The 22,788-nt window shown below is 46.9% G+C and overlaps 2 protein-coding genes across 3 annotated transcripts in view; both read left to right on the forward strand.

Moving 5' to 3' along the window:
* Nucleotides 1-6,436, forward strand: part of LOC102091390 (unconventional myosin-Vb) — a 60,510-nt gene extending 54,074 nt beyond the window's left edge. For both annotated transcript variants that reach the window (XM_065044646.1, XM_065044647.1), the window contains 5 exons: nt 55-205; nt 1,042-1,324; nt 2,884-3,058; nt 3,735-3,815; nt 4,190-6,436. In XM_065044646.1, coding sequence (XP_064900718.1) covers nt 55-205; nt 1,042-1,324; nt 2,884-3,058; nt 3,735-3,815; nt 4,190-4,342 — 843 coding nt within the window. In that variant the 3' untranslated portion in view covers nt 4,343-6,436. The remainder of the gene's footprint in view (nt 1-54; nt 206-1,041; nt 1,325-2,883; nt 3,059-3,734; nt 3,816-4,189) is intronic.
* A 666-nt stretch (nt 6,437-7,102) lies between these two features.
* LOC102090854 (3-ketoacyl-CoA thiolase, mitochondrial) lies at nt 7,103-22,567 on the forward strand. The gene is made up of 10 exons (XM_005509138.3): nt 7,103-7,319; nt 10,554-10,720; nt 13,576-13,704; nt 15,197-15,313; nt 16,694-16,841; nt 16,972-17,147; nt 17,916-18,045; nt 20,530-20,600; nt 20,809-20,963; nt 21,939-22,567. The coding sequence occupies exons 1-10, from the start codon at nt 7,250-7,252 to the stop codon at nt 22,021-22,023; spliced, it is 1,248 nt and encodes a 415-aa protein (XP_005509195.2). The 5' UTR covers nt 7,103-7,249; the 3' UTR covers nt 22,024-22,567.
* The last annotated feature ends 221 nt before the right edge of the window (nt 22,568-22,788 follow it).

Consider the following 22,788-nt stretch of genomic DNA (forward strand, 5'->3'; position numbering starts at 1 on the left):
GGCGATAAATGGGTGGAATAACAAAACGGGCTGTTTTAATCTCCCGGCGTTCAGGGGTTTATGACGCAGAACACGCCGAAGCAGAACGAGCACTGTCTGAAGAACTTCGACCTGACCGAGTATCGCCAGGTGCTGAGCCACCTCTCCATCCAGATCTACCAGCAGCTCATCAAGGTGGCCGAGGGCATCCTCCAACCCATGATCGGTACCTTCACGCTTGTTTTTAACTCTTATTATATATCCTGAGGGTTTTTCAGACCTTTGTACAGTGACTTTTCCCCAAAAGGAAGAGCCTGCGACCTTGCTTTGCTAAGCTAATGATGAGGCTTTTCTGTTTCCTAGTTGCTGTATTTTCCTCGAGCTCCCAGCCTGGATTCCACTTTATCTTGGGACTCTTTACTCTCTGAACGTCGTTGTGCAAATTCACAGAATCCCAGAATGTCAGGGGTTGAAGGGCCCTGGCAAGCTCATGCAGTGCAATCCCCCCATGGAGCAGGAACACCCAGATGAGGTTACACAGGAAGGTGTCCAGGCGGGTTGGAATGTCTGCACAGAAGGAGACTCCACAACCCCCTGGGCAGCCTGGGCCAGGCTCTGCCACCCTCACCAGGAACGAGTTTCTTCTCATATTTAAGCTGAACCTTTTGTGTTCCAGTTTGAACCCATTACCCCTTGTCCTATCACTGGACAGGTCCCTTTCCCCTACGCTGCTCTCTAATAGGTCATTCCCCAACTTACACTGGAACCTGGGGTTGTTCCTGCCCAATTCCATCGCTGCGTGGACCTCCTGCTCCTTGTGCCAAGTTGTCCTGTTCTTTTATCAATCAGGCTGAAAGAATTTGATTCCTTTTAATCTGTTTTTCATTTCTCTCAGTCCTTTGAGCCAATGAATCGCCTGAAGCGCAGAATTTCAGGCTCCGTGGTGGGTATAGAAGGAGAGTTGATTACAACTCAAAGCAGAGACGTTCCCACTTTCTGTGATTTCTGTGTAGTAACAGGTGGATAAAGGTGTTTTTAGCTCATTTTATCCCCGTTTTTCAGTGTCTGCGGTGCTGGAAAACGAAAGCATCCAGGGGCTTTCTGGTGTCAAACCCATGGGCTACAGGAATCGCTCCTCCAGCGTGGAAGACGGTGACAGCTACAGCTTAGACGCGCTAATTCGCCAGCTGAACACGTTCCACGGCGTCATGAGCGACCAGGGTCTGGACCCGGAGATCGTGCAGCAGGTTTTCAAGCAGCTCTTCTACATGATCAACGCGGTCGCCCTGAATAATCTCCTGCTCAGGAAGGACGTTTGCTCGTGGAGCACGGGCATGCAGCTCAGGTAGGATCAGGTTTGGGATGCTTCGCATATTCTTCTTGAGCATCAGAGCGGAACAGGCAAAAGCATTTTTTGTGAAGATGTTTTCTAAGGTGATTTAAGCATTTAAAAGCTTCATTTTAATTGACTTTCAAAACTTGGATGGCTCTGAATGCTGTAGAAATGCACAACCCTCGTGCTTTTCAGCTGCTACATGGCTCATTTATTTTGAAGACAACACAGAGTATAAATTTTGCTTTGAGTTGCTGAATATTCAGCTTCGCTCTGGTTGTCTTTTGTCACGAGTACGGCAATCGTGCATCAAAAGATACATATAGAATCATTTTGCTAGGAAGAGAGCCTCAAGATTGAGTCCAGCCCATAACTCAACACTAAACCACATCACTAAGAACCTCATCTCTGTTTGCTGATGACACGAAGCCGGAAGGACTGGTTGACACACCAGAGGCTGTGCTGCCATCAGAGACCTGGACAGGCTGGAGAGTTGGGCGGGAAAATGTAATGAAATAGAACAAGGGCAAGTGTAGAGTCTTGAATCTGGGCAGAACAACCCCAGGTTCAGCGTAAGTTGGGGAATGACCTATTAGAGAGCAGCGTAGGGGAAAGGGAGCTGGGGGTGCTGGGGACAGCAGGGTGACCATGAGCCAGCACTGGCCCTTGTGGCCAGGAAGCCAATGGTACCTGGGGTGGGTTAGAAGGGGGTGGTCAGTAGGTCCGAGAGGTTCTCCTGCCCCTCTGCTCTGCCCTGGGGAGACCACACCTGGAATCTTGTGTCCAGCTGTGGCCCCTCAGTTCCAGCAGGACAGGGAACTGCTGCAGAGAGTCCAGCGCAGCCACCAAGATGCTGGAGGGAGTGGAGCATCTCCCGTGTGAGGAAAGGCTGAGGGAGCTGGGGCTCTGGAGCTGGACAAGAGGACACTGAGGGGGGACTCATTCATGTTTACAGATATATAAAGGGTGAGTGTCAGGAGGATGGAGCCAGGCTCTTCTCAGTGACAACCAGTGACAGGACAAGGGGCAATGGGTACAAACTGGAACACAAAAGGTTCCACTTAAATTTGAGAAGGAACTTGTTCCTGGTGAGGGTGGCAGAGCCTGGCCCAGGCTGCCCAGGGGGTTGTGGAGTCTCCTTCTGTGCAGACATTCCAACCCGCCTGGACACCTTCCTGTGTAACCTCATCTGGGTGTTCCTGCTCCATGGGGGGATTGCACTGCATGAGCTTTCCAGGTCCCTTCCAATCCCTGACATTCCGTGATTCTGTATTTCCAACCCCTCCAGGGATGGTGACTCCAGCACTGCCCTGGGCAGCCTGTTCCAATTCCCCACAGCCCTTTGGGGAAGAAATTGTTCCCCATATCCAACCTCAACCTCCCCTGGCGCAGCTTGAGGCCGTTTCTTTGTGTCCGTGTCTCCTCTCAGTCCCCCAGGTCCCTCAGGCGCTCGCATCGCACTTGTCCTCCATATACCAGCACTGCAACACACCCTGAGTCTCGCAGAGTATTTTTGAGGTGATGTTATCTCTTCTCCCTCATCTCACATCTTACCTTGGCCGCTCGCCCAGGTTTAACATCAGCCAGCTGGAGGAATGGCTGCACGGGAAGAACCTGCAGCAGAGCGGAGCGGCACAGACTTTGGAGCCCTTGATCCAAGCGGCGCAGCTGCTGCAGCTCAAAAAGAAAACGTCGGAAGACGCCGAGGCCATTTGCTCCTTGTGCACGTCGCTCACCACGCAGCAGGTGGGGAGCGGGGTGGAGATTTCCATGTTCAAAGATTAAACCCAGCGCTGAGGGTTTCGTGGTATAAGTCAGACACGTGGGATTTTAAACCCAGCTGCTCTTCCCAGGTCTAACATGGCTAAGCCTGCAGGGTGCTGGGATTTGGGGTTGAGAATGGCCCCTTTAGGCTGGATCTGACCTTAAACTTGGAGACTCTGTTCCAGGAGGATCTAAACTCATGTTCTTTGCCGCTGGATTGTGTGGTCTTAAGTTGATAATGTCATAGGAGGGAGAAGCCAGAGGTGTGAACTGATCTCTGGTGAATCTTGGGGATCTTTTCTCCATCTTGAACATGGTGACAGGCGGTAGTGGGGGAGCAGAACTGTTGTAGAGGTGACATCAGCCGTACTGGTCACTCACATCACCATGTGCCAGCTGCCTGAAGTCCCTGGATAAATCCCTTGATCAATTTAATTCCCAATTTACAAATATTGCCACAAAAGGTGATTTGGGCAGGTCTGTAGATGCTTCACACACCGTCCAGCAGACAAAGGAACATCAGGATGGTTCTTGTGCTACTTCTGCTTCTCAAGAGGGTCAAGGGAATCTTGTTCTGGTCGTATCAAGACAAAATATTAGTGGTGCTTTGAATTCTGGACTCCTCTGACTCTCTGTAACGCTGTTTTGTTCTCAACAGATTGTAAAGATACTTAATCTCTACACTCCCGTGAACGAGTTTGAAGAACGTGTGACTGTAGCTTTCATACGGGACATCCAGGTAAATTAGAGGCTTGAAAGTGGGGGGGATAGTAACGAGTTAATACAGATTTCATTAGCATAACTCAGGCGTTTTGTAATTTTGCGTGTTGTCTGGGATTTTGCGCTCTTGCAACACACAGCTGCAGGGATAACGAGGCTGTTAATTACAAAGTGCAATAAGCAATTAAGTTCCCAGCTCAGCTCATGCAACGTGACTCAGAAGTGAGGCTGCGGGAGCCGGTGAGAAATTGAATTATTGCTGAGCTACAAGGCAACTAAGGGAGAAATAAAGAAATGAAAACCAAACCTTTTGTACCTTCTCAAGCCTTTGACGGTGACAAATGCAAAGAAAAGCCAACGATTGATCCGTTTTTCTTATTCTGCACCTCGCAGACGCACTTGCAGGAGCGAAACGACCCTCCGCAGCTGCTCTTGGACTTCAAGCACATGTTCCCGGTTTTGTTCCCCTTCAACCCCTCCTCCATAACCATGGACTCCATTCACATCCCCGCTTCGCTCAACTTGGAATTTCTCCAGAAAGTCTGAAGGAAATGGAGTTAAGCTCAGCCTTCCTTACCCAGAGACCTCCAGCGAAGACACAAAAATCACTAAAAGGAATTTAAGGAGCTCTTTTAAGGTTTAAAAGAACCACCGATCCCCAGTAATAAATGGATGTTAAACTGTACAGTAAAAAAAAGAGACTGATCTCTATGTGATTCTTTATTCTTTTGGGGGGGTAATTTGCAGCTCAGAATAATAATACTTGAAATGTAGATTTATTTTTTACTTCTTGATTTTATGTTGATACAGTTCAGAGCCCCAAAGCCACTAACAAAAAAGAACGATGAGCGGGAGCCGACTCACTTTGATCTTCACAGGTGTCGATGAAGAAATGGCAGTTAAACCCAAAATCTGAGACACTTTTGCTGCCTTGAGGGACGTGTGAATTGTCTAATACTGAGGTGGTTTTGTCTGTATTAATAACAGGCTATTCAGTTCTGCCTCTTGTTGCTAAGAACTATCACGATAGCGAGTTAGAAAGTAGATTGCAGAAGGTGCGATACGTATTTATCAAGCTGGGCTTGGATGCCACGACGTGGAATTTATCCCAAATCTGAGATTTGAAAAATCCGGTTGCTCCCCTATGTACGTCCAGCTTGGACTTAATTCCGTTATCAAGTGACTCACAAAGGTTTAGTCCTGGTGAAATAATCTTGAGACAAGGGACAACTTTAGGCCTCCTGCTTCTAGGATAGACGAGCATCATCCTAATCCCTGCTCTTGGCTTTTCCTCTGCTTTTAAAAGTCAAAAGCTTTGATGCAGCGGCCGTCGAGGTTCCGAATCTCACGCGTAGATAAGACGTGCAAAACCAACCCGGTTTAATAATTGCTGCTGTTTCTCTTGGGTGGGTTAGTCCCAGCCTTAGCAGTCCATGGCAAAATTGTATTTAGTTCAACAGCCATCTGAAATTTTAATAGTCGTGCAAATACAGGGCTTAGAAAAACGAAGAAGAAAAGCAAATGAAGCCATGAAATGCTTTAATCCAAAATTGCAACGTAGTAGTTTAAACCATTGAGGAGTCAAGACGAACTCTTTGTCTTGCAACCAATTCCAATCCTGTTCCAATTTTTAATCTAACGTATTAATTAAAACAAACCAACCTCCTCAGAGGATTAAAATGGGACGTCGCTTAAGAACACACAAAATCCCACCACGCTGCAGCCGCCTTTTGAGATACAGAGCGTTTTGATTTCAACATCGTGTATGTAATCTATGTATATACAAACTGTAAGAGTCCTGTATGTACTATATATGTATATTACGAGCCAAAAGAAGCACATTTTTAAAGAAATGGAGTGCTGTGAAGAAACCTATTGGTGGGTAAATCCCGTGTTTCGAATGGTTTAGTCCCAGCCTAAGGCCAGACTTAAAAGTTATTTTCCTCTAATCATCACCCAATTAATTATAGACTAAAATATATTGCTTGTATAGTACCAGCGCTACCTCTAAACCATCATCGCCAAGCATTTGCGTCTACTGGGTATATACAGTAGTGCCTTTCTATACAATAATGATAATTTATGCCCTCTCCCATCACCTCCTCTGCAATAGTTTAATTTATTGGACCTACCTCTTCTGACTTTTTGCAAACAGATGTTTTTGCAATGCTCTGAATTTTATTTTATCCCTTTCCCCCCCCCCCAATGCACCACAGTTTAAATAATAATAAAAATAAAGCAGAATTTCAAACAATATAGATCCTAAAACAATCCAGAGCACGTAGTCCCCAATGAATATATAATTTCCTTTAAAATATAAAAGCCAGTGGACAAAGGCTTTAGAATTATGTTGAAATAAGAAAAATGTGCTATTATAGCGCAATGTCTGTTTGTTTAGGGATTTTCGGGGGGGATGTGGAGCTTAATTACCTTAAAAAGCAGAAGGTAAAGCTGCTCTTAACGGAGTTAAATGATATACAGGAGATACTGTAGATGAAATATTGCTTATAAAATATCTTTCCATTTGGAACAAATCTGTAAACTACACTTCTGTTTATAGGAAAACGCTTGTAATAGTCACTGTAATATTCAGCTGTGGATACAAAAAATGTGAAATAAACACTTTGGAAGAAATCGTGACTTTTGGTCAAAAACGGAAGCGTGAAAAATACACTTCGATACCCTACAGGTGGGAAACATTTCTATTTAAAAATTACAAAGCACTTTACAAACACAAATGAATGGTCTCAAAGCTTTTACTTAAGACTTAACTTAATGAAGGTGCTGAAATATTGTGAGCTAATTAGAAACTAATTAAGGGTGGGATCTTATCAACTGTTGTTAATGAATGAGGGGGATGTAGTGTCAGGTAAATCAATGGCAGAGAGGGGAAAAAAATAGCATAAAATCTGCTTTTTTTAAAGACAAAGTTGCCTGTTGCTGTGTGAATAGATTCATTAAACCATTGCAATTATATAGGGAATGCTGGTTAAGATTATTTTGACTCAAACATTGGATTGCTTGCAGGAAAACAATACAAAATTGATGAAACTTAAACTGAATGAAGATGTGACAACTTTTCTTCATATGCAAAGTAAAAATATACTCATCTGCCAGACAGTCTCAGTGAATCCACTAAAGGTTTTACACACCCAAATACACCTCAACATGTATTTTTTTCAAAAACACCTTTGAAAAGGCTGGGGTTTTGTGGATTCTCCCGAGGAAAGTCCAACTTTTAACAGGATGAAGGTTGGAAACAGGGCAAAGCACCTCAGGGCGCCAAACCGCCGTTAAAGCCGCTCCCAGAGACGAGCCCTCAGGGTCTGAGGTAACTTTTCCCGGTACAACCCTCCTCACCGCACCTGTGGAATTCAGCTGCGGATGGCGGGGGAGAAATATATTAAAAATACCTTAAAAAGTGCTGGCTTCACTCCGCCCCCAGCGTGACGAATGTGCGGCGGGTCAGGCGCTGGCGCGGCGGGAGCGGAGCGGAGCGGGTCGGCCATGGCGCTTCTGAGGGGTGAGGCTCCATCAGCCCCGCCGGGCTCCTGTCACTCAGCCCCGGCGGGTTCCTGGCGGTTCCCCGGCGGTTCCCCGGTACCGGGTGGGGGTTGTGGGGCTCCCCAGCGAGGGTGGTGTGGCCGCCGGGCACTGAGGGGGCAGCGGGACCCGGGCTGGTTGTGTCATGGCGGGCGGGTCTGAGGTAAAGGTGACCGGCGGTGCTTGACTTGCTGCAGCGCTTAAGTCACTTGTGGTAGAAATAAACCCAGATTTTAGCTACCTAGCTTTAATATATACGCAAACGGTGCATATATGTGTTAAATAACTGTCCCTATTTGCGTGCAGTGACTAGAAGTGACACTTAATAACTTAAACTTTGTTTTGTCACATCCACCCCCCCCCGCCTGTGTCAGCGGTAAAAAAGCACCAAGTATTTTGTGGAAAGAAGTGCTTTCTGCTTTACGCAGTTAAAATGTTATGCCTCTTAAAAATGAGATGAATACGCCCAATTATTCTTTAAAAGCAAAATTGGAGTGTGGTGAACTTGTGCTTTTTATCTGTTTGACAGAGCTTTGCTGTTTGGCGGGTGGTACCTAAATAATAACGTATATAATCACGGTTTGAGGTTTCAGGGCTGAGAGCCTGTCTACTGTAATTTAATTCTGTAATTCTCTTTGGTGTAATTAGTGTAATTCCATATTGCTCTGCTGAACTGATAATAGAAAGCATCTTTGCCCAAACTTGTTTGGTGTTAGTTTTCTGTGCCCATTTCATAATCTTCTCTCTTGCAATAATGTTTTTCATACACACTTCTCGCCCGTTAATTTTTGGGGGAGGTTAACAGTTGGTTTTTAGGCCTTTAAAAGAGGATCTGATGAAATATTGTCATACCAAGAAATGCTGGAGGATTAAGGAATGTTATAACAGCCTGTTTGGCAGCGGGTGATTAACAAAACCTGATTAAAAGAAGCCTTGAACTGAGTGTTTGGTGAGGATTCAGAGTGACCTTTGCTTTCTAGCCCTAAAAGTTTCCTTATCCCAGTGTATTTCATCCGATGTTTTATCACCTTGGAAAATTGCAGAGGCTTTGGAAGTCTTGCCATGGTAATGTAGGATAGTACTAATTAATAGGGATTTAGAGCTGTTGAAGACCATGGGATCCTTTATTTGGAGGTGTCGCTCCAATCAAGCAAAAATAGGAAGGCTCTGCAGTAATAATCCTTAAAAAAGTCCTTATGGGAAAGGCTCTGTGCTCATTTATAACTCCACACAGGTTGTGCTGCTTTTCCCTTAGAGATTTAGTGAGCAACCAGGGTGAAAGAGAGAGATGTTATTGTGAAAGCTGAAGGGCAAAGTTCCATCCTCGGGCTATTCAGCAAATAATGTGAATAAGCGACAACGTGGCCAAAAGGGAGGAGAACAAGTTGGTTTAGTTTGCTCCGCAGCAAAGCTTTGGGACCAGCTACGGTCTTTTGCTTTACATTGTTAACATTTGATGAAGTCTCAAAGGGAACATTCGATAATTTATAGTTAATACAATCCATTTGGGACAGTTAAATCAAACCACCTGCTGTAAGTTTTGGAATATTTACTGTGTCAGTGCTACGTTTTAAGGGATCAGCAGCAGTGTGCTTAGCACCTTTTTAGGGTGTTACTTTGTTTTGCTCTTTTCATGGCTTCAAACCCCACGTTTTTTGCCTTCATTCCTATCTTTTAGCTGCAATTCTTACTTAAATTATCCCCCAGATAATGAGTGTAGTAATTGCGTGCTCCAGGTTTTAACATTGTATTCAGGTTGTGAGTGCGACCTTGACCAGTTTGGAAGGTTCTTTTGTATAAATCACGCAGCCTGGGATCCGAATACAGAAGAAGTAGAAGAGAACCCTCACCCTGAAAATAAACCCGACAAAATAATCTGGATTACAGAGCTGAAAACAGCATTCACAAGCTGCTTAACGCACAGGCGTTTTCATTCGCCTGCATTCTTGTATCTGTATTTCTCCTTCTAGTGTTACTTAATATAACCGGGGATGTTTCGTGGCTCTGTTGTTTAACTGGGGGAAAGGTCACAAATGGGTGTGCATGTGTTTTCGCACGCGGGAGCAGCGACACTGCCAAGATATTCAGTTTGCTTCAAAGGTGGCTTTTCCAGAGCTGAAATTCTGCTTCTGGCCAATGCGTTTGTCCACAAATCTGTATCTAAAATATCTGGGTGTGTTGTTTTTTTTTCAAATCGCTTTCTGGAATCTTCCTAGTCTTGCTTTCTGACCATTGATTCTGCATACCTTACAATCATAGAATCATTTGGGTTGGAAGAGACCCTCAAGATCGTCAAGTCCAACCGTTAACCCACCCCTGGCACTAACCAATGTCACTAAGAACCTCATCTGTGTGTATTTCCAACCCCTCCAGGGCTGGTGACTCCAGCACTGCCCTGGGCAGCCTGTTCCAATGCCCCACAGCCCTTTGGGGAAGAAATTGTTCCCCAGATCCAACCTCAACCTCCCCTGGCGCAACTTGAGGCCGTTTCTTTGTGTCCCTGTGTCCCCTCAGCTCCTGTTCTCCAGCTGAACCCCCCAGGTCCCTCAGCCGCTCCCATCACACTTGTGCTCCAGCCCCTCACCAGCTCCGTTCCCTTCTCTCCACTCGCTCCAGCACCTCAAGGTCTTTTGTGGCGTGAGGGGCCCAAAACTGCCCCCAGGATTCATGGTTTGGCCTCCCCAGGTCCCAGCACAGGGACGGTCACTGCCCTGGGCCTGCTGGCCACACCAGTGCTGGTACCAGCCAGCATGCTGGTGGCCTCTTGGCCACCTGGGCACACGCTGGCTCATGTCCGACCACTGTCACCAACACCCCCAGGTCCTTTCCAGCTGCTCTTCCCCAACCCTGCAGCGTTCATGGGGTTGTTGTGACCCAAGTGCAAGACCCATGACTTGGCCTTGTTAAACCTCAGACAATTGGCCTCAGCCCAACCATCCCGATGGTCCAGATCCCTCTGTAGAACCTGCCCACCCTCCAGCACATCAACACTCCAACTTGGTGTCATCTGCAAACTCACTGAGGGTGCACTCAAATCATTGATAAAATATCTATATCCTATTGATAAAGTTATATATATCCTATATCTTATTCATCTTGAACTGTGTGGGTTCACATTTCTTTGCTTTACAACCTGCTTCTGAATTTAGGATGTTACCCGCTTAGAATGGGGATTCGCTGTTGGTTATCTGGCTAATTCTCGCTCCTCTCGCAGGCGTGTTCATCGTCGCGGCGAAGCGAACGCCGTTTGGGGCCTATGGAGGTTTGCTGAAGGATTTCAGCGCCACCGACCTGACGGAAATCGCCGCTCGGGCCGCGCTGGCCGCCGGCAAAGTCTCTCCCGAGATCATCGACAGCGTCATCGTCGGCAACGTCATACAGGTTGGTAGCGTGGAAAATTCGCTGGTCAGCAGCGATTTTATTCATCCTCTGGTCCTATACATAGTTGCCTATGGTTTGCAGCCAAGAATAAGCCAAAGGGATGGAAATTAAATGGGTAAGTAGCGTTTATAGTGTTACGTTTCATGTTTAAGGGACATACCCGCATGATTTGTGATATTATTGGGAGCGATCATATTTTTTCCAAAGAGCTTGTTATGTACAGAGCACCAGCACTGCAAAACTGCCTTTACCCACATATTAGGGTTAGGATTAGGATATTAGGATTAGGGTTTTGTTTTAAGCAAGACAGCAAAGAGCATTTCTGGTTTGGTTTTGCTTTGTATTCTGACTTGACTTTGCTTTATATTCTGCCTCACCTCTGTCCCTGGGAAAGTAATGGAACAGCTTATCCTTGGTGCCATCTCAAGGCATATCAAGGATAAGAGGGTTATTAGGGGCAGTCAGAACGGCTTTACCAAGGGGAAGTCATGCTTGACCAAGCTCATAGCCTTTTGTGAGAATGTAACAAGGTGGATGGATGACGGCAGAGCGGTGGACTGGTCTACCTTGACTTCAGTAAAGCCTTTGACACCGTCTCCCACAGCATCCTCACAGCTAAGTTGAGGAGGTGTGGTCTGGACAATAGAGTAGTGAGGTGGGTTGCAAACTGGCTTAAGGAGAGAAGCCAGAGAGTGGTAGTCAATGGTGCTGAGTCTAGCTGGAGGCCTGGATCTAGTGCAGTGCCTCAGGGGTCAGTGCTGGGGCCAATATTATTCAATATATTCATTAACGATTTAGACGAGGGAATAGAGTGTACTATCAGCAAGTTTGCTGGTGACACCAAGCTGGGAGGAGTGGTGACATGCCAGAGGCTGTGCTGCCATCAGAGACCTGGACAGGCTGGAGAGTTGGGCAGGAAAATGTAATGAAATAGAACAAGGGCAAGTGTAGAGTCTTGAATCTGGGCAGGAACAACCCCAGGTTCCAGTATAGGTTGGGAAATTACATATTAGAGAGCAGTGGAGGGGAAAGGGACCTGGGGGTCCTGGTGGACAACAGGATGACCATGAGCTGGCACTGGGCCCTTGTGGCCAGGAAGCCAATGGTACCTGGGTTAGAAGTGGGTTAGAAGTGGGTTAGAAGGGGGTGGTCAGTAGGTCAGAAAGGTTCTCCTTCCCCTCTACTCCGCCCTGGTGAGACCACATCTGGAATCTTGTGTCCAGTTGTGGCCCCTCAGTTCCAGCAGGACAGGGAACTGCTGGAGAGAGTCCAGCGTAGGGCAGCAAAGATGCTGAAGGGAGTGGAGCACCTCCCTTATGAAGAAAGGCTGAGGGAGCTGACTGAGGGGTGACCTTATTAATGTTTATAAATATATAAAGGGTAAGTGCCACGAGGATGGAGCCAGGCTCTTCTCGGTGGCAAACAATGACAGGACAAGGGGTAATGGGATCAAGCTGGAACACAAAAGGTTCCACTTAAATTTGAGAAGAAACTTGTTCCTGGTGAGGGTGGCAGAGCCTGGCCCAGGCTGCCCAGGGGGTTGTGGAGTCTCCTTCTGTGCAGACATTCCAACCCACCTGGACATGTTCCTGTGCGACCTCACCCAGGCGTTCCTGCTCCAGCAGGGGGATTGGACTAGATGATCTTTTGAGGTCCCTTCCAGTCCCAAACATACTCTGATACTGTGATTAAGGGTAGACAGGCTTATTTTGCCCTGAGTGTTTCAAGGGTGCCGAAGAGCCAAGTAACAGAACTTTTGTGATATGTGAACAAACTTGCAGCGTTTCTTCTTGATTTTCAGCCTAAAGTGTAGCTTGTGATTCTACAGCTGCCATCTCAGCTTCTTTTCAGGTTTCTTAAGAACTGATTGTGGCCTAGAAACAGTGTCCAAATTTCTTACAGTGCTGTCACGGAGGCACCCCGAGGTTAGTTTAAGGGACAACAGGGTCCAAACCAGCTTTTATTAAACCGTTGAGAAACAGGATTTTAGCACTCCAAAACTGACATGAATACGGGTTCGGATATCAGTTGAGGAAAATTATTAAGGGGCAGCAACTAATACAACAGGCGGTCCACAGTGTGCATGCACGTGGCTTCACCAAAACCAATGCCGGAGCTGCCCCTGAGTCCGGGAAGAGTCCACACTTGCCTGAACACGGTGTGGGATTATTTAAAGGGATACACATACTCATATTGAGTACAGAAAGTGTACACTCGCAATCCTGCGAGGGTAGATTTATAACACACTCGCAATCCTGCGAGGAGAGATACACGTGCAAATGTGCACGGATTATTACACGTGCTTATGTGGAAGCACGGGAGGAAAATACACTCGCGATTCTGCGAGGAAATAACTTATACACGTGCTCATATTGAGCACAGAAAGTATAAATACGCGTGCAGATGTGCACGGGAAGTAGATACAGTCATGCGAGGGCTAATTTTACTCACACACGTGGCGGCAAGGCAAGCGGAGTCTCCATCCCAGAGTCGGGGAGAAAGTGGCTCCTGGCAGCTCGTAACTTCAAGAGATCGCATGCAAGGGGCAGAGCCTCGACAAGAATCCCGTTTTATAGCCTGATCACATCTGACTGGGGGCATTCCAGAAGCTTCTCTGCACCCCCACCCTGGCTGTGTCACATAAGACTCTTTAAGTTACTGATTTTGGTCTTAACATCTTTAGTCCCTTTCCAATCATATAGGATGGTGTGGTTTTGAAGTGCTTCTTCTCACAAATAGGATTTTTGGTGAATATCCACCATCTCGCAGTGATGCAATTACACCACGCTGCCTTTTCATCCGGAGTATTAAAGAAATCAGAGCGTAATGAACCCTTTTATTTGTTCTGCCAACAGAGCGCCGCGGACGGGATTTATATCGCGAGACACGCTGGGTTACGGGTGGGAGTTCCCGTCCCGGTTCCAGCCCTCACCGTCAACAGACTTTGCGGCTCTGGTTTCCAATCCATTGCCAATGGATGTCAGGTACGTAGCTCTTATTTTTTAATCTGTATTAGTTATATATTATTCAAGATATTCATCAGTGATTTGGATGAGGGAATAGAGTGACTGTCAGCAAGTTTGCTGGTGACACCAAGCTGGGAGGAGTGGTGACACGCCAGAGGCTGTGCTGCCATCAGAGACCTGGACAGGCTGGAGAGTTGGGCGGGAAAATGTAATGAAATAGAACAAGGGCAAGTGGAGAGTCTTGAATCTGGGCAGAACAACCCCAGGTTCCAGTGTAAGTTGGGGAATGACCTATTAGAGAGCAGTGTAGGGGAAAGGGACCTGGGGGTGCTGGGGACAGCAGGGTGACCATGAGCCAGCACTGGCTCGTGACAGGACAAGGGGCAATGGGTACAAACTGGAACACAAAAGGTTCCACTTAAATTTGAGAAGCAACTTGTTGGGGGTGAGGGTGGCAGAGCCTGGCCCAGGCTGCCCAGGGGGTTGTGGAGTCTCCTTCTGTGCAGACATTCCAACCCGCCTGGACACCTTCCTGTGTAACCTCATCTGGGTGTTCCTGCTCCATGGGGGGATTGCACTGCATGAGCTTGCCAGGGCCCTTCCAACCCCTGACATCTTGTGTTTATAACCTTGATAAAGTGTTAACACCTGATAAGTATAACCTCTGATAAGAGTGTTAACATCAGAGAAATACGTAGAAACATGTTCTTCATGTTTGGGATGAGGCTTAACGTGGATTTTTTAGCTACCACTGGTAGTGATTTCCTATTGTCCTGCATGGTATTGTGAAGAAGTTCACCCTCCACTGTGACATATTTTGTGGTTGGTCTTAAAAATCATCGTCGTAGCTATTTTTGGTTTAATATAAGGAACGCAACATCCCATGAAATAGAGCTCAGCTGTGCAGTAGTTGCATTTTGTGATCCTGTTTGGGTGAATTGGAATTCCTGGGCATCAGAACCACAACAGGAGGCTTCCCACTGATTATTGCTCATATTCTCACCTGTGTAAGCAGCAACCTGTGCTTTTCAAGTGTCTTTTTTCTAGTGCTTTCTGCAAAGGCTACACTGAATAAATCTGTTGGCGACTTTGACCACCTATATGAAAACTACAACACACAACCAAGCTGCAGATTCTATTCCAAGCTGCTTAAACGTACACAAAGTTTTAGTAACTATAGGAAGCATCTCAGTACATAGTACAAATCAATCGTAGTAATTATTAATTAATCATCTGATGCCTATCGAGATAATTTCATCTGCTTCCATTCCAGTCTGCAAATAACTTGAACTGTCGGGTGGTGCATTTAGGAATTGGAGCTTTTAGGTTCTGTGCGCTTAATTAGACTCCGATCCTAATACCCCTTCATCAATATACACATGGCTAAGCTTGAATTTGTTCTGTGTGCGGGTGGCTTTGTAGGTGATGAAGTCTTTTCCTAAAACAGTTGTTACGGTCTGACCAAACCAGCAAATTAAATCCTAAATCTAGTTGTTTTTTCTCTTAACAGGAAATTTGCCTTAACGACTCCGAAGTTGTTCTGTGTGGCGGAGCTGAAAATATGAGCCAGGCTCCATATGCAGTTCGAAACATTCGGTTTGGAACCAGATTAGGAGCAGAACTCAAGGTCTAGTACTTTCTTTTGCTTTTAAAGCTAGTGAGGGTAGCAATGGGTAAAAAAACCAGTAAAGAATAAATACCTCCAAACTGTAAGCATCTCTGAATTCTAAACATGGTCAATTGCAATTAAATGCATTGCTAGAGAAATGATTTTTATCTTCTGAAGAGACACTGTCTCCCATCATATACTCCTGCAAAAGCTGGGAGCCCATGGCTTGGGCAAGTGCACTCTCTGCTGGGTTAAGAACTGGCTGGAGGGCCGGGCCCAGAGAGTGCTGGTGAATGGGGCTGCATCCAGCTGGCGGCCAGGCACTAGTGGTGTCCCCAGGGGTCAGGGTTGGGTCCGGTCCTGTTCAACATCTTCATTGATGATTTAGATGAGGGGATTGAGACCATCATCAGCAAATTTGACACCAAGTTGGGAGGGAGTGTGGAGCTGCTGGAAGGCAGGAGGGCTCTGCAGAGGGGTCTGGAGAGACTGGAAAAATGGGCCCATTCCAATGGGATGAAGTTCAACAAGGCCAAGTGGCGGGTGCTGCCCTTTGGCCACAACAACCCCTGCAGCGCTCCAGGCTGGGCACAGAGTGGCTGGAGAGCAGTCAGGCAGAAAGGGACCTGGGGGGACTCATGGACAGGAAGCTCAACAGGAGCCACCAGTGTGCCCAGGTGGCCAAGAAGGCCAATGGGATCCTGTCCTGGATCCAAACCAGCGTGGTCAGCAGGACAAGGGCAGTGATCCTTCCCCTGTGCTCTGCATTGGGGAGGCCACACCTGGAGTGTTGTGTTCAGTTCTGGGCCCCTCAGCTCAGGAAAGAGATTGAAGTGCTGGAGCGGGTGCAGAGAAGAGCAACAAGACTGGGGAAGGGACTGGAACACAAGCCCTATGGGGAGAGGCTGAGGGAGCTGGGCTTGTTTAGTCTGGAGAAGAGGAGGCTTAGAGCTGAGCTCAGCACTCTCTAGAACTACCTGAAGGGCAGTTCTAGCCAGGTGGGGCTTGGTCTTTTCTCCCAGGCAGTCAGCAATAGGACAAGGGGGCATGGGCTTAAATTTAGGCTGGAGATTAGACAGCAATTCTCTGCAGAGAGAGTGGTCAGGCATTGGAATGGCTGCCCAGGGAGGTGCTGGACTCACCGGCCCTGGAGGTTTTTAAACTGAGCTTGGCCATGGCACTTAGTGCCATGATCTAGTCAATGGGCTGGAGTTGGACCAAGGGTTGGACTCGATGATCTCTGAGGTCTTTTCCAACCCAGTCCATTCTGTGATTCTGTGTAACATCAAAATGCTAAATTATGATATTTCGATGGTTTTTTCTACACTGTTTTTCTATTAATAATTCTAATAATTCTAATAATAATTAATTTTCATATTCTATCTAATTTTCACGCAGCTGGAAGACACGTTGTGGGCCGGCCTAACAGATACGCACGTTAAACTCCCTATGGCGCTTACGGCTGAAAATCTGGCCGCAAAATACAACATCACGCGGGAGGACTGTGACCGATACGCCCTCAAAACCCAACAGAGGTGTAAAGCTGGTTAGTCCGTTTAAGAATGGAAGCGTTTCTGATATAACTTCAAATCTAGTCTGTTTTTAGCATTGATTGGAATGATTTTTACGTTCTGTGTAGCTCGTGCATCTTGGTGTAATCCTTTTTGTGCTCGCAGCTCAGGACGCCGGTTACTTTAACGCTGAGATGGCACCGATTGAAGTGAAAACGAGAAAGGGGAAAGAAACTATGGAAAAGGATGAGCACCCCAAACCCCAGACCACCCCAGAACAGCTGGCAAAGCTCCCGTGTGTGTTTAAGAAGGACGGGACGGTCACTGCCGGGAACGCTTCGGTGAGTACGTCAAGGCCTCGGCTCCTGAAGCGTCGCTGCGAACGTTCTCCAAGTCCATTGTCGCCACGTTGGTGTCTTGCTGAGCCACCTTTGGGTCTTGATGAAAATTATTTCTAATTTTGGAATTAAATGGCCGCGATTAACCCTCCCGGCCTCTAAATGGTGAGGGATCCTTCAGTCCGCTCCTATAATTTGGTTCTGTGCATTGCCGCCGGGCTTTTAGTGAGTCATTAACACTTCCTCATCAGCCTCTAATGATGTAGTTGCTGCCTGTGTAGAATTCGCCCTTGCTGCTGCTCATCTTTTACCACCGTTAGTATCCTCTGTGTCCAAACCACATTTTGCTCTTACCCAGGGTGCTTAGCAGCACTGTTCCTCTTACAGTCATTACCTTAATTAACTGATTAATGTTCTTTGGGCCGGAAGGACCACTGTAATTGTATAATTCCTTTCCAAAATAGGCATTGGTGTCTGCATTAATATTATACACCATCAATAGTGTTCTTGCCAGTCTACAGAATGATATTTCCAGTGTAAGGGAGGCTTCAAGCGGCAAAAATGCTTCTAAACCATTGAAATTAATTAGAAACCTACATTTATCTTTCGCAATCCACAGAATAGTGGAAGACCATGGTTTTGAATAAACGCTACTAATTGTCTGTTAAATATTAATATCCTGGACTCAAGCTTTTCTGAGAGGCATATTCAGTTTAAAGTGTGTCAGGGTTTATATTCTCCACTTAAGATGCTTTTCTCTCTCATTCCAAGGGGGTGTGCGATGGAGCTGGTGCTGTCATCATTGCCAGTGAATCGGCCCTGAAGAAGCACAGTCTTACTCCTCTGGCACGAGTAGTCGCGTATCATGCGTCTGGCTGCGACCCTTCCATCATGGGCATCGGTGAGTTGTGGTAAAACACAGAATCCCAGGATGTCAGGGGTTGAAGGGCCCTGGCAAGCTCATGCAGTGCAATCCCCCCATGGAGCAGGAACATCCAGATGAGGTTACACAGGAAGGTGTCCAGGCGGGTTGGAATGTCTGCACAGAAGGAGACTCCACAACCCCCTGGGCAGCCTGGGCCAGGCTCTGCCACCCTCACCAGGAACAAGTTTCTTCCCAAATTTAAGTGGAATCTCCTGTGTTCCAGCTTGAACCCATTGTCCCTTGTCCTATCACTGGTTGTCACCCAGAATAGCCTGGCTCCATCCTCCTGACACTCCCCCTTTAGATATCTGGAAACATGAATGAGTCCCCCCTCAGTGTCCTCTTGTCCAGCTCCAGAGCCCCAGCTCCCTCAGCCTTTCCTCACACGGGAGATGCTCCACTCCCTTCAGCATCTTGGTGGCTGTGCTGGACTCTCTCCAGCAGTTCCCTGTCCTGCTGGAACTGAGGGGCCACAGCTGGACACAAGATTCCAGGTGTGGTCTCCCCAGGGCAGAGCAGAGGGGCAGGAGAACCTCTCGGACCTACTGACCACCCCCTTCTAACCCACCCCAGGTACCATTGGCCTTCCTGGCCACAAGGGCCCAGTGCTGGCTCATGGTCACCCTGCTGTCCCCAGCACCCCCAGGTCCCTTTCCCCTACGCTGCTCTCTAATAGGTCATTCCCCAACTTACACTGAACCTGGGGTTGTTCTGCCCAGATTCAAGACTCTACACTTGCCCTTGTTCTATTTCATTACATTTTCCCGCCCAACTCTCCAGCCTGTCCAGGTCTCTGATGGCAGCACAGCCTCTGGCGTGTCACCACTCCTCCCAGCTTGGTGTCACCAGCAAACTTGCTGACAGTCACTCTATTCCCTCGGCCAAATCACTGATGAATATCTTGAACAATCCCGGCCCCAGCACTGCCCCTGAGGCACTGCACTAGATCCAGGCCTCAACTGGACTCTGCCCATTGACCACGACTCTCTGGCTTCTTCCCTTCAGCCAGGTCACACTCCACCTCACTCCCCGCTCATCCAGACCGCACTCCCTCAGTTCAGCGCTGAGGATGCTGTGGGACACTGTGTCAAATGCCTCACTCAAGTCAAGGTAGACCACATCCACCACTCTGCTCATCCATCCATCTTGTTATGTCCTCATAAAAGTCAATGGGGTTGGTCAAGCACGACTTCCCCTTGGTGAAGCCATGTTGACTGCCCCTAATGACCCTCTTAGCCCTGATATGCCTTGAGATGGCACCAAGGATAAGTCGTTTCATCAGTTTCCCAGGGATGGAGAGGCATCTTAGATTTTATTCTTTTGATAGAACAGCATCAAGCAGCGTTTAAATATCCCAGAGGAAGGAAAGAGAGGCTGCAGTGTGCTGAGTCTGGTAGCTCTGAAGGCTTTTGTGTGTTTACTACAGAGTGTTACTCACAGGGGTTGATTTACTCCTCGCTTTGGCTGAAGGGCTACGTGTGGTACCTATAATATTAGCTCTTTTAGTCCCCCACCTTTTTCCTTTTTCACTCTGTTAGTAAGTCAAGAAAACAGTCGCTCTCAATTTTTTTAAACCCAGTTTTCTCCTGAAAATCACTTTAATTTCTATAAGCTTTAATTCTCATAATTAAATGTGTAGCTCTGATTTGTCTTCCTCACTGCTTGTTGAAGGAGTTTTGGCTCCATGTACCCCTTTCAGTTGCTCAAGCTAAGAGCTTGAGCATCTATTCAGGTATTATTTTGGCAAACCAATTACTCTTCTTTTTTCACCAGTCCCGTATTTTATGCTTCCTAATCAAGCAGAATTTAATGCAGACAAACCCTCCAATCCAGACACCTTGGGATTGATCCCTTCTGACTGAGCAGCTTCCTTTTCACAGACATAGTTGGTCCTGCCTCACAAAGTCTGGTAAAATACCATCGTGCAATAGCATTGTTCATATTTTAGGGGTGTTTTTTTGGTCTCATGATCAGCTGCCATCTCAATATCTTTCTCCTTTCAAATTTCAAATGAATTAGCCCTTTCGAATAATCTTTGAGTGTCCCCTTAGGTAGCTGTGCTTTGAGATTAATCACCGCTAGTGGATAATACGTGGTTATAAATGGCAACTTTTTTCCAGAGAACAGTTTTATATCCAAACTCTGTAATATTCTCAAAAGAAAAAATCTTACTGGCTTTATTTGGCTGGGACCTGTGTCCAAAGGAACCTTTTCTTGTTAGTTTTATTGACTAGAAGATTTTCCGTTCAATTATATTAACACCACCAAACGAACAATAACTGTAACTAAACACGTGTCTGGCAAACTCCAGAACAGCCTTTTTCTTTCTTGGATTCATTGCCTGCACAGAGACTCATGGAATGGAATCTGATGAGGCTTTACAAAGCTATTCCTACATATTTATAAGCTTTTATTATTATTTTATTTTAATCTAACTAACTGCACACAATTTCCCAACAGGCCCTGTACCTGCAATCACCGAGGTTCTGAAGAAAGCAGGATTGACCCTGAAGGACATGGATTTGGTAGAGGTAAGGAATTTAAACATGAACGTGAGCTTACTCCTCATGGCTTGACCTGACAACCTGTGCGTTGTCTGCGTACGCTTTTATCAACACCATTTTTCATATTGACCTGGAGAAGAAACGCGCCGCGTTTCATCCCATGCGTGCAGACGCCGCTGAAAGCTTGTGCGGAAAATCAGAGGCGAACGGTTTTATCGTTTCTCTGGCGTTTCAGGTGAACGAGGCGTTCGCACCTCAGTATTTAGCTGTCGAAAAAGTTTTGGGCCTTGACCCTGAAAAAACCAACGTCAACGGCGGTGCCATCGCCATAGGTCACCCTTTGGGTGCGTCGGGATCGCGAATCACAGCTCATCTGGTTCATGAATTAAGGTACTTTTAGTCTGCTTTCAGAAATTCTGTCTCCTTTGGCTTTCTTGATGGTAAAAAAGCCAGACCTTGTTTTCTACAGAAATATTTCAACGTCAGTTGAGGCTGGATGATCTTTTTCTAGAAAAAGAACAACATACAGAATCACAGGATGTCAGGGATTGGAATGGACCTGGCAAGCTCATGCAGTGCAATCCCCCCATGGAGCAGGAACACCCAGATGAGGTTACACAGGAAGGTGTCCAGGCGGGTTGGAATGTCTGCACAGAAGGAGACTCCACAACCCCCTGGGCAGCCTGGGCCAGGCTCTGCCACCCTCACCGGGAACAAGTTTCTTCTCAAATTTAAGTGGAACCTCCTGTGTTCCAGTTTGTACCCATTACCCCTTGTTCTATCACTGGTTGTCACCCAGAAGAGCCTGGCTCCATCCTCCTGACACCCTTTAGATATCTGTAAACATGAATGAGTCCCCCCTCAGTGTCCTCTTGTCCAGCTCCAGAGCCCCAGCTCCCTCAGCCTTTCCTCACACGGGAGATGCTCCACTCCCTCCAGCATCTTGGTGGCTGCGCTGGACTCTCTCCAGCAGTTCCCTGTCCTGCTGGAACTGATGGGCCACAACTGGACACAAGATTCCAGGTGTGGTCTCCCCAGGGCAGAGCAGAGGGGCAGGAGAACCTCTCGGACCTACTGACCACCCCCTTCTAACCCACCCCAGGTACCATTGGCTTCCTGGCCACAAGGGCCCAGTGCTGGCTCATGGTCACCCTGCTGTCCCCAGGACCCCCAGGTCCCTTTTCACTGCTCTCCAACAGCTCGTTCCCCAACTTATACTGGAACCTGGGGTTGTTCCTACCTAGATGCAAGACACATTCTAAATCATATTTAATAGTACTTACTTGCTAACTAGTTTCCTTTCATAAAATCTGAATGACAGCAACTGTGGTTTCATTAATTTTCACTGTTCTTTCTTCCGTACAGGCGTCGTGGTGGGAAATATGCGGTTGGCTCGGCTTGCATTGGCGGCGGACAAGGAATTGCTCTTGTCATAGAGAACACGGCCTGAGAGACACTGGAAAGTGCAGCACTGCCCAAATCGCTAATTTCCTGAGAAATTGCTGCCTTTCGCGGCGATAAAACATTGCCGCCTTCATTTTGTGCCATTCCTGCAAGGTAAAGGAATAGCCAGGAAGTCTGAATTCCGTACAAAAAGATGAATTAATGTCTTTCGAAGCAAAGGAAGCGTAACGCCAATATAATTTCCCACTGATCAAGGGTTTTGTGAAAGCGTCTTTTCAATCAGGGATAATGTAGGCAAAATTCTTTTCGTTTCCTGAGGAAATTGCCTGTCAAATTTTCACCAAACAGCCTTAAACTAGCAGTTGGTGCAGCTCTAGAAGCAAATATTGTGTAAACTGTTTTTCTTTCAGCTGCCACTGCTGTCTGACATGTGCACCTTTTTATTATCAGGAGATATAAATTTAATTGGAGACCTTCAGTACGTACTGATTGTGGATTGTAACCTGTACCCGCTGTTGGCGAGGGAAAAATGAGCGCAAGCTGAAATTCCCATTGTGCCTCCCAAAAGAACAATAAATACAAGAGAAAAAGAAGGGGTGGGTGTTATTCCTTTGGTTCGCTCGTTATTCCTTTGGTTCGCTCCTTATTCCTTTGGTTTGCTTGTTATTTATTTTGGTGGTTGGCTGGTGTGGTGGTTGGCGTGGTTGTTTGGTTGGCTGGCGTGGTTGGTTGGTTGGCTGGCGTGGTTGGTTGGTTGGTTGGCGTGGTTGGTTGGTTGGTTGGCGTGGTTGGTGTGGTTGGTTGGCTGGCG

Source organism: Columba livia, chromosome W (assembly GCF_036013475.1).
Source record: "Columba livia isolate bColLiv1 breed racing homer chromosome W, bColLiv1.pat.W.v2, whole genome shotgun sequence".
NCBI lineage: Eukaryota > Metazoa > Chordata > Aves > Columbiformes > Columbidae > Columba > Columba livia.

Bases quoted from the DNA above. Each gene is read 5' to 3' on its own strand.
- LOC102090854 (XM_005509138.3), top strand. From the start codon at position 7,250: ATGTGCGGCGGGTCAGGCGCTGGCGCGGCGGGAGCGGAGCGGAGCGGG. The intron at 7,320-10,553 runs GTGAGGCTCCAT...CTCCTCTCGCAG, and splicing joins GGCCATGGCGCTTCTGAGGG to GCGTGTTCATCGTCGCGGCG. The intron at 10,721-13,575 runs GTTGGTAGCGTG...TTCTGCCAACAG, and splicing joins TCGTCGGCAACGTCATACAG to AGCGCCGCGGACGGGATTTA.